We start from the raw sequence: 11,766 nt of genomic DNA, 5'->3' as shown, positions 1-11,766 counted from the left end.
CTCAGCTCCTAAAACGCCTCAACAGAATGGCATAGTGGAAAGGAAGAATCGTACCCTGCAAGAAATGGCTAGGGTAATGTTGAATAGCAAGAAACTAACTAAGAGGCTATGGGCTGAAGCCATTAGTACTGCTTGCTATATCATAAATCGTGTCTTTCTTCGTCCAGGTACCTCTAAAACCTCATATGAATTTTGGAAAGGTAAAAAACCAAGTGTTGCTTATTTTCATGTGTTTGGATGTGCTTGTTACATTTTGAGGGATAGAGAACATCTGGGAAAATTTGATAACAAAAGTGATGAGGGTGTATTTCTTGGGTACTCCACTAATAGTAAGGCTTATCGTATGTATAACATGAGAACCCAAACTGTTATGGAGTCAATTAATGTTGTTATTGATGATGTTCGAGATTTCTCTGAATTTTCTACAGAAGAAGAAATTGACAGGTTTGTGGACGAATCCGATGAGCAAGTTGATGGTGAACCTGTTCATGACCATGCTGTGGGAACCTCAGGAACATCTGTATCCACAGATTCTGAGTCTGATGACACAGATACTGAACAGACAGAAAAAAGGTTTCCAGGTATTATATCTGATGAGATTCGAAAAGAACCTTCTAGCAGAGTCAAACTGAACCATCCATCAGATTTAATTCTGGGGGATCCTAAAGACAGCATGGTGACACGAAAGAGGTTTAGTAATGTTTATCGTTTTGCTTGTTTTTTATCCAATTTTGAGCCTAAAATTGTGAAAGAGGCATTAACTAATGCTAATTGGATTGAGGCTATGCAGGAAGAATTAGAGCAATTTTTCAGAAATAAAGTGTGGAATCTTGTGCCCCGTCCACTTGACACAAATATTATTGGTACTAAATGGATTTTTAAAAATAAATCTGATGAATTTGGTACTATCATAAGAAATAAGGCAAGGTTGATGGCACAAGGATACACACAAGTGGAAGGGATAGATTTTGATGAAACATTTGCCCCAGTTGCAAGACTGGAATCTATACGTTTGTTACTCTCTATTGCTTGTTTGATTGGTTTCAGGTTGTTTCAAATGGATGTGAAATCCGCATTCTTGAATGGTGTTTTAAATGAGGAGGTCTATGTTGAACAACCTAAAGGGTTTGAAGACCCTCATGCACCAGACCATGTCTACAAGCTAGACAAAGCTCTTTATGGGCTCAAGCAGGCACCAAGGGCATGGTATGAGAAACTTACAAATTTCTTGGTGTCACATGGGTACAAAAGGGGAGGAGTTGACAAAACATTGTTCATCAAGACTGTTGATTCAATTATCATAATTGCTCAAATCTATGTGGATGACATTGTTTTTGGCTCTACCTCTGAGTCAGAAGTGAAAAAGTTTGTGGAACAAATGAAAGACGAATTTGAAATGAGTATGGTGGGTGAACTAACGTTTTTTCTAGGTCTGCAGGTAAAGCAAATGGAGGAAGGCACTTGTGTGAGTCAAAGCAAATATGCAAAGAATTTGGTCAAGAAATTTGGTCTTGAAAGCTCAAAATTTGCAAAAACACCAATGAGCACCACAACTAAACTCACAAAAGATGAGAATGGTGTCAAAGTTGATCCTACACTCTATAGGAGTATGATTGGTAGTTTGCTTTATCTCACTGCTAGTAGACCTGACTTGTGTTATAGTGTTGGTGTGTGTGCCAGGTACCAAGGAAATCCAATGGAATCTCATGTGAAGGCTGTGAAAAGAATAATTAGATATGTTCATGGAACAACTGATTATGGGCTTTGGTACACCAAAGAAACTAATCCCACTCTTGTGTGTTTTAGTGATGCAGATTGGGCTGGCAACACCGATGATCGAAAGAGTACTAGTGGGGGATGTTTCTATCTAGGGAACAATTTGGTGTCATGGCACAGCAAAAAACAAAACTCGATCTCCCTCTCCACTGCTGAGGCAGAATACATTGCTGCTGGAAGTTGTTGTGCTCAACTCTTATGGATGAAACAAATGCTGAAAGACTATGGGTTTGATCTTGACACCTTAACTGTTTTTTGTGATAACACAAGTGCTATCAACATTTCAAAAAATCCGGTACAACACTCTAGGACTAAGCACATTGATATTCGACACCATTTCATAAGAGAATTAGTTGAGAATAAAACTCTTGTGCTTGAGTATATTGAAACTGAAAAACAACTTGCAGATATTTTCACCAAGGCCTTGGATTCGGTTAGGTTTGACTCCCTCAGAAAATCCTTGGGAGTTTGTCTTGTTTAAAGTATTGGTTCTTGGTTGTTGGCACGAGCTTAGAATCTGTTCAAACATTTTGAGAATCTGTGTGTATGACTTATAATAAATTATCCTGTGTTGTATGAATTCCTGATTTGCATGCCTAGAGTAAAATCAAATAGCAATCCCTTCGTAGTATATTTCTGTGAATCAAGCATTGTTTTATGTGACAGTGGTGTTTAGTGTTTCACAATTTCAGGCTCCTATGAATGAATAGAGCTACCTTCCTAGTGTGTGAAAGCCATCTTTGAGTAAGTTGGAACTTTGTAATTCAGAGTTATAAAGAGGATACTCTACCATAGAAAAGGGCTACCACTAGGGTAAGTGTGAGAGCGTCTTCATAGGGTACAAAATTTAGAAAGAGACTTTCTGTCAAATTGGGCAATGTTCCCTTGCTACACTCTCACACACATATGCTTGAAGTTGTGATTCACCGAATTTTAAAAAAAAAAGGAAAAAGAAAAATTTATAATAAATGTTCACATAGTGTTTGATTCATTTTGAAATATGCTTAGTAACTGGATTGTGCTTGATTTGTGTTCAGGTATTGCTCAAGACTTCATCTTCACAAGGTTTTTTATTTTAAGGTTCTCATACACACATGATTCTCTCATTGATTGTTCAGATTGTTTGTCACGTGCCCATAATTCAAGTTGTATTTGTTGTTTAGTTTTATTCTATTAAATTTAAAAAATAAAAAAAAAAGAAAATAAAAAAAAAGGGGGAAAAGGAAATATGGGGGAATTGTCTTGACCGAATCTTGGTTTTGTGAATATTGCTTTGATGAGTTTCTTTTCAATATACAATGTTATTCAAGTTTTTTTTATTCTTGGCATCTCACGTGAATTAATTGAGAATATTGTGTTGCTTAAAGTCTTTGATGTGGTTTCCTTTTTTTTTGAAATCGTATGGCTAGGGTTTGATCTCTCTTATTGTGTCATGATCTTCACCATTAAATTCGGTTTCCTTTTGTGTTCCTCTATTGTTGTAATTTTGAAATAAAAAGGGAAAGAAAATTGTAAAGGAAGGGAGCAAGGAGATCGTGTGCCATGATGAGGATATTTGGTCTTAATAAGAAATTTTTTTGAAAAAGGAAACATCTCTTCCTTATCAGATTTGAGCAGTTATTTCAGAGAGATGTGACAGATTTTTGGGCAATTAACCGTCCATTTTGAGTAATGGAAAGATCACATTGGGTTTGGTCCTTTATATAAGGGTTTCTTCCTCTTGTCTCTCTCACACGATTTCTCTAACTCTTCTTCATCTTCTTGGCTGTTATTTCTTGTCTTTTTTTTTAGTTACAGATACCATGGTGAGGACCAGAGGAGCACACTCAAAGAAAACTCCAACCAATCTCTCAAATCCTCTGTCTAAAACACCTGTCAGCACAGCCGTGCCGTCTGCCTCTGCTCTTCCCAAGTCCGTCTCGACGCCTAGTTCATCTGCGGGGACAAAACCCAATATGAAGCCGCGTAAGCAGACAACTCCGGTTCTCACGGCGACCCCTCTGGTGTTCCCCGATGTTGATGCTGCTGTCCCTGTGTCGTCACCACCTCCTAAAGGGGTGGTGACCGTAAAGGAATCTGTTATTCCTTCTTCTCAGAATGCTCCAACCAAAAAGACTAGGGCATCCGAAAAAGGGTCTGTCGAACCCTCTCCACGAAAGAAGTCGTCTCTCCCACCGAAGACGAATGCCAAAGGTTTTTTGAAGAGGAAAACGCCCTCCGATTCGACTGTCTCTCCTTTATCCTCGGTCAAGAAACGTCTCAAGGAAAACCCACCATCACCGTCCACTTCTGAGGCAGATGAAGAAGAGGAAACAGTGGCTGAAGAATCCACAGAAGATATCCCAGAGAAAGTGGCCTCTGACAAAGAGCTGTCTCAGGAACCTGAAGAATCAGCCACCGACTCTGAGCCAAGGGAAGAGGAAGATGTTGCATCGTCTGATCCAGATGTGGACACAGTCTCAAGCCCTGTCGCCGCTGTTCCCAGTTCTGTGGTAACAAAACCCTCATCCAAGGGAAAAGGCAAGAAACCCATCTCTCGGTCTGGTACTCCTCTTACTAAGTGAGTGGTAAAATTTCAACCTCACTCTTATTCCTTCTGTTATAATGATAATGAACGAGATATGATGTTGTATGCCCATCGTAAGTTCCTTCCCGAGAGGAATTTTGTTCTTAGTGATCATTGGTCCTTCGGAGTTCTCATCTTGCTTCAAACCCGTGAGTGGGTTGGGTCCCTGGTGAAGCTTTCTAGCTATGTGGAGCGTGTTGTGAAGGAGTTTTATGCCAATCTTACCCATGATGTGCTTGATCCAAAGTCCCCTCACTTCGAAAAGGTTTATGTCCGCGGACAATGGTACTCCTTCACTCCTAAAGATATTGCAATCGCACTCCAAATTCCGATTGCAACTGTTGAAGACCAAGCTGCTGAAACACTTGATCGCGATGAAGTGTTGTCCGAGCTCGTGGGACAACGCATGGAGTGGTCCCCCAACACTGTTCTGCTGGTCACCAACCTGAAAAATATGTATGCTGTGTTCCACAAGTTTGCCACTTCCAACTGGTAGCCTACATCTCACACTAACACCATTTCTTTTGACCTGGCCGCATTCCTCTATAAAGTTGGCACAGGCATAGAAGTTGATCTGGCGAAACACATTTTTGATCAAATTGTTGGTTTCCGCAGGGGTAATCGTAAGTCTCTTAATTTTCCCTTTCCCCATCTCATTTATAAAATTCTTAGCATGCAGAATAATGACATCAAACTGGAGACCGAAGACTTGGTCCTAGCCACTACTGCCGTTTCATTCCGATCAGGTGGCCCTTCAAATGAGACTGGCGAAGCAACAAGCGCCAAGAAAGTGAAGCCTCAGTCCCTCAATTTCATATCTGAGGACCTGCCCCCTGATTCTGTCCCAACAGTTTCACCTGCTGTGGCTACAGAATTAGCGTTCCTTCGTTCTAGTATGGCTGATCTTCACACAAAGTTTGCTATCATCCAGCAGTCCATTCAAGACCTACTGATGCTTGCCACCCGTGCTTCAAATTCTTGACCACTGTTTTTATTTTATTTGTTTATTTTGCCATACAACATTGGTCTTTTGGGGTCTTTTATATTTTTTCTTTGGTACTTTGACAGACAAATAGGGGGAGAAGCAATCCTGGTTTGTTTTTTATTAAGTTTTTTTTGTGAACATCAAACTCTGGACCCTCTACTTTTTGAGGGGGAGTTTTTTATGATTACTTGTTTTTGATTACTTGTGCTTACTTGTGCTTTTTCGCAGGGGGAGTTTTATTTGGTAATCACTAACTTGTTTTTCTTGCAGGAGTGTTATATTAATTTTTCCTTCCAAAGTGCCAAAGGGGGAGATTGTAAAATCCCAGTTTTGAGGGATTTGTTTCTATTTTTAGTTTATTGGCATTTTTGGTTTTAGTCAAAATTATTATTGTATTTATTGATTAAATCCTGTTTATTGTGTAATATTCTCTGCTGTAAATGTCTCTTTCCGTATATAGAATAAATCTGGAATTATCTTGGAAATATTCTTGTCATTTATTCTTTTTGTCTCGGTTAGGAAAGTCTGGGTATCTTTTGTTCCAGCAGAATCCGGTTCTGTCAAAACAGGTGGATATTTACCTTATTTAGAATTATCTTGTGCATCAAGTAATCAATGGTGAATATTCTTTATTTATGCTTTTGTTTCTCTATAAAAGCTTCTGACCTAGATGATTAGGTCATCACTTCAGAGATTGATTTCATATTTTGTTGAAGTGTCATTTTTCATGTGCAAAGAGCTTTTGTTCTAGAGCTCTTTGTGTTTTGTTTTCTGTTTTTCTTGCATATGTTTTGTTAACTGTTTTGCAGGTAAAACTCTCAAGGACACCTTGTTTAAAAGCTTCGGGAGAAGCTTGTAGTGTGAGTCACTCTTCGGGATGATTAGTGCACGGACCAGAAGTTGAAGGGAGTTCAAGTTTCTGAGTCATTTGGAAGTGTTATTAAGAAGTGTCAAATTGCTGGGATTGCGAAAATTTAAAGAGGGAGTCTTTAAGATTGTATAAGTCAATTGGTGATTGTAATTTGAATAATTCTTATCTAATAAACTTCATTCTCTGGGCGTGGCCCCGTGGATTAGTAACAACCTGCAAAGGTTGTTGATACCACGTAAAAATTCGTGTGTCCTTTATTTTTACGTTTCTGATTAAGTAATTCTGTTTACACATATCATACATCTGTTTAAACATTTCCGCAATCTGTTAAAACATGTTTTTACATACATCCTTGGATTAATTATTTGAATTAACCAATTAATTTAATTCAAATAAGGGAATTTCAATGTGTAACTCTTATTATGTGTGTGCATGGCCCATGCACACATGAGTTGTATGAAAGGGAAAAATAGTAATTTTATGAACCTAAGAAATGTTGTTTTGGTTATGGTATAGGCTCGTTGAGAGGTTGTGAAATTTCTTAGCTCGGACCCGAGGTAAGGAAGTTAGATAGATTCTATGATTTTATGCTATGAATGGTAAGACAGTAGTATGAATGAATTATTATGAATTATGAATGCCATAATGTGATGATATGTTGCTTGTATGAGTATGATATGTTTATGAATGGATGTTAGCGTGATGAACGCGACACATCAAATAGGTTGCTAAGGATATAAAGACGTAACCCGAGTTACTAATGATATAAAGACGTAACTCCTAGGGTGGACGCGCCGAGGTTATTCAAGGACCAGAGACTCTTGTTTACCTCAAAGGGTGACATGGACAAGTTAGCGGGTCATGTTCACAAGGAATATTGTATGAATGTGATATGAATATATGTTACGATAATGTTATGATATGCTATGATGTTATGTTACGACAATGTTATGATATGCTATGATGTTATGTTACGATAATGTTATGATATGCTATGATGTTTATGTTACGATAATGTTATGAAAAGATGATGCCATGATGTTTAAGATGAACAATAATGTTTGTATTTGTTGTGTCCTTACTTGCTTATTGTTTGTACTTCCTTACTGGGCTTTTAGCTCACCCCCTTACTTTCCCTTCTAGGTAGCAAATAGGTTTTTCCGTGGCACGCATGGTGACGTGAGGAGTTCTATCGTCGTGGGGTGTATGGCATGGGGCATCCTATGGACGGAAAAACGATCACTTTAGGACGCCATTTTAATTATGTTATGTTTTAAGAGACTTTTCTAAATTATTAGTGGGACTTGATTATAGGATTTGTTTTCTTTTGAACTTTGCATAAAAACTCATGTTTTCTTTTTAAAACTAATGGGACCAACTTGCATGGTTTTAAGAAAGTCCCCACTGAGACCTTTATAATAAGTGGTTTTCTTTTATGAAACAATGTTATGTGAATGTTTTATTAAGTATTAGTTTAGGGCGTTCTTTACAAATGGTATCAGAGACGGTCGTCCATGTTTCCAAGGAACCCCCCATACACGCTAAAGACGAGAAAATCTGACCTCACCGCGTCATAAGTATTTGCTTATGTGTTCTCAATTGCTTTTATTTTTTAATTTTCTATAGTTAACTGTAGTAGTAAAAAATGCCTCCTGTGTTGAGAACGACAAAGAAACAATTGCTTAAGGAGATTCGCGCGATTCTGAGAGTCGAGCTCGACGAGGATCCTTATGATTGGCGCATGGCGGTCTTGAAGACGACAAAGGAGGTCTGCGATCGTATCCAAGGAATAATGAATAAGAGGGGAACCTTGCTTTAGCCCATGGAACAATTCTGGGTGATGAGTGAAGCTTTGTCGATGTACCCGGAGGCTCTCCGACAGTTACATCAATCATGGAATGACGTTGTTCTAGATGACATGGAGTCTAGCACCATGGAGTATACGATTCGCGACTTTCTGGTAAGATATGACCTTAGTCGTCAGGAGCTGGTATTAGTAAAGACGGATGATAGCGAAATAGAGAAGCGTTTAGAGACGGTTCATGACGTGGAAGGAGAATCGACAGTTGAGGTAGTACTGCAAGCTATACTGCGTCTGACCGCGATGATGGAGATAATGGCGAGCGCTCCCAGCTATTTCCACATACCTGAAAACGTCTTTGATTACGATTCAGAGGACGAGTCCACCGTCGAGGACTAGAGTCCATTTCGTAATCGTCGCATGGGGGTGCCAATAAATAAGATGGAATAATAATAATTTTCTAAGACCTTAAAGGATTTATGTTTTGATTGATTTAAAACATTTTTGGGATTATTAACTTTGGAATAATTTGAACATGATTGAATGCCATGGGTATTTTATTGCAAATTTTAAGTGATGTGATGTGAATGCATGATTTACAAATATCCATCAATATGCAATGTTCCTTCCTTATGATTTTTCATGTGATTGCCTTAGAACTTCATCATGTCAACCAGAGGAAGAGGAGGAAGGGTAAGAGGTAGAGGCAGAGGAAAGGGTGCCTCCACAAGGTTTGAAACTACAGCCACCCCTGACATTGAAGTATCATCCGTTCAACCTGCAGCTCCAGCAGCGCCATCTGTGGACCTGGCTGCAGAGGTAGCAAGGTTAAGAGAACAGTTGAGACGAAGAGATGAGTAACTAGCACAAGCTAGACAAGCACCACAGACATCCCAAACACACTAGATACCTCAAATACCAGTGGCGCAACCTCAGCCGCCAGTACCACTGCCCGCACCACTACTAGTACGCTATGGGTTCGAACCAGTATATGAACGTTTCAGGAAACAACCCCCACCGATGTTTGAATGGAAAGCTGATCCAATGGTGGCAGAAGATTGGTTAAGGTCTGTTGAAGTTATTTTTGATCATATGGAGTTAGATGATCGCCAAAGGGTTTCCCACAGTTTATCTACTTAAGATGGATGCACGGATTTGGTGGGACGTGACTAAACAGACCCGTGATCCAAATACCATGACTTGGGCGGAGCTTGTCCATGCATTCAGTAAGAAGTATTACAGTCCAGCTATGCTAGCAACTAAGGTTGAAGAATTTATAACTCTGGTACAGGGGAATCTTTCAGTCACTGACTATGCACAGAAGTTCGATCGATTGGCCAAATTTTCCCCCTGAAGTGGTGCCGACTGATGCATTGCAAGTCCAGAGGTTTGTAAGGGGACTCAAACCGATGATCACGAGGGATGTTAGGATGACCAGAGCTGAAGTGGTCAGTTATGCAGAGGTATTGGATAGAGCTCTTGAGGCTGAATATTTGGAGGAGCGGATATGGAAGGATAATGCCGCTAGAACAGAGAACCACCGCAACAAGAACTTCCATGAGAGCAACAAGAGAAAGGCTAACGAAGGGCAGAATAGTTTGGTTGATAAAAGACCTACACCTCCAGTCACGAACAGCAACAACCACAACTCTCAGAACCATAGCAACCGCAATAACCGCTTAAATGACCAGAACCGTGGGAACCAACAAGGCAACCGAGTCGAGTATCCAACTTGCCCTAAATGCACGAAGAGACACCCAGGAGAATGTCAGGCCGGTTCCAACAAATGCTTCAAGTGCAGCCAGGCAGGACACTTGAGAAAGAATTGACCACAATGGTAGGCGGGACAGAATAACAATAACAATCTGGTGCCAGCAAGAGTCTTTGCCTTAACTCAGAATGAAGTGGCCAATAGCAACACCGTGGTTACAAGTCAGCTACCTATATCTGGTACAATGTGTAGAGTCTTAATTGATTGTGGAGCGACTCATTCTTATGTTATGTTAATTTATGAAATTAAAAAGGGCATTTTAAGTCACAATAAAATGATATTTTACTCAAATAAGTACCTACAGAATTTTTATTGTATTTTTAGAAAAAAATTAGGTTTTAAATTGAATATGGTGATTTTTAAAGATAAAAATGGTTGCAGAAATTTTTGTAAAAAAAAAAAGTGAAGTGTTTCAATAAAATGAATTTGATGAGTATTTGAAATAAAATTAATACCCTAAATTATGGTAATAATAAAAATGGTATTTTAATATGGTATGAATGCATATTTTGATAAGTTATGATTTTTCTTTATTTTTCTCACATCATTTATGTAACACAATTAACCAACATTAAATTTGATTTTTCTAAAGAAACATATTAATCATAAGTATTTTAATTAGATTCCAAGCTTTTTGTTAATTCTTTGTAATTTGAGAATAATAAATGAAATTGTCACATATTTTATTTTTTTAAGCTAAATAAAATAATGTTTTGAGAAATTTAATCAAACCTAGAAATTTTAAGAAAAATAAAGCATGTTATAAGTCTATTAATTTTAAAACGATAAAAGTAAGACATGTAGAATTATCGTTTTTAAAACGTCACAATTACGCAATGTTCCCACGTATGCATGTTACATGCAAATCCACTTTTATGTCCAAAATTATGTCTATTATTCAACAATGTGGTTTTTATAGAAAGATCATGCATGTAAAATAGGTAAAATGAGCACTATTCTTTTATGGCTTTATGTGTAGTTAAGAATAATTGCATGTCATATGTAACTCTTATTATGTGTGCATGGCCCATGCACACATGAGTTGTATGAAAGGGAAAAATAGTAATTTTATGAACCTAAGAAATGTTGTTTTGGTTATGGTATAGGCTCGTTGAGAGGTTGTGAAATTTCTTAGCTCGGACCTGAGATAAGGAAGTTAGATAGATTCTATGATTTTATGCTATGAATGGTAAGACTGTTGTATGAATGAATTGTTATGAATTATGAATGCCATAATGTGATGATATGTGGCTTGTATGAATATGATATGTTTATGAATGGATGTTAGCGTGATGAACGCGACACATCAAATAGGTTGCTAAGGATATAAAGACGTAACCCGAGTTACTAAGGATATAAAGACGTAACTCCTAGGGCGGACGCGCCGAGTTTATTCAAGGACCAGAGACTCTTGTTTACCTCAAAAGGTGACATGGACAAGTTAGCGGGCCATGTTTATAAGGAATTTTGTATGAATGTGATATGATGTTATGTTATGATATGCTATGATGTTATGTTACGACAATGTTATGATATGCTATGATGTTATGTTACGACAATGTTATGATATGCTATGATGTTATGTTACGATAATGTTATGATATGCTATGATGTTTATGTTACGATAATGTTATGATATGATGATGCCGTGATGTTTAAGATGAACGGTAGTGTTTGTATTTGTTGTATCCTTACTTGCTTATTGTTTGTACTTCCGTACTGGGCTTTTAGCTCACCCCCTTACTTTCCCTTCTAGGTAGCAAATAGGTTTCTCTGTGGCACGCGTGGTGACGTGAGGAGTTCTATCGTCGTGGGGAGTATGGCATGAGGCATCCTATGGATGGAAAAATGATCACTTTAGGACGCCATTTTAATTATGTTATGTTTTTAGAGACTTTTCTAAATTATTAGTGGGACTTAATTATAGGATTTGTTCTCTTTTGAACTTTGCATAAAATCTCATGTTTTCTTTTTAGAACTAATGGGCCCAACTTGC

At 38.2% G+C, this 11,766-nt stretch overlaps 1 protein-coding gene across 1 annotated transcript; it reads left to right on the top strand.

Moving 5' to 3' along the window:
* Nucleotides 1-3,578: 3,578 nt before the first annotated feature.
* Nucleotides 3,579-4,340, top strand: LOC133814291 (flocculation protein FLO11-like). The gene has a single exon (XM_062247275.1). It carries the CDS (start codon nucleotides 3,579-3,581, stop codon nucleotides 4,338-4,340), a length of 762 nt encoding a protein of 253 aa, XP_062103259.1.
* Nucleotides 4,341-11,766: the final 7,426 nt, after the last annotated feature.

This window comes from Humulus lupulus, chromosome 2 (genome assembly GCF_963169125.1).
Source record: "Humulus lupulus chromosome 2, drHumLupu1.1, whole genome shotgun sequence".
Taxonomy (NCBI): Eukaryota; Viridiplantae; Streptophyta; class Magnoliopsida; order Rosales; family Cannabaceae; genus Humulus; species Humulus lupulus.
Note: the sequence above shows the minus strand (reverse complement) of the source record. Positions and strands in the feature narration are given on the sequence as shown.

Coding starts and splice junctions, on each gene's coding strand:
- LOC133814291 (XM_062247275.1), top strand. CDS start 3,579: ATGGTGAGGACCAGAGGAGCACACTCAAAGAAAACTCCAACCAATCTC.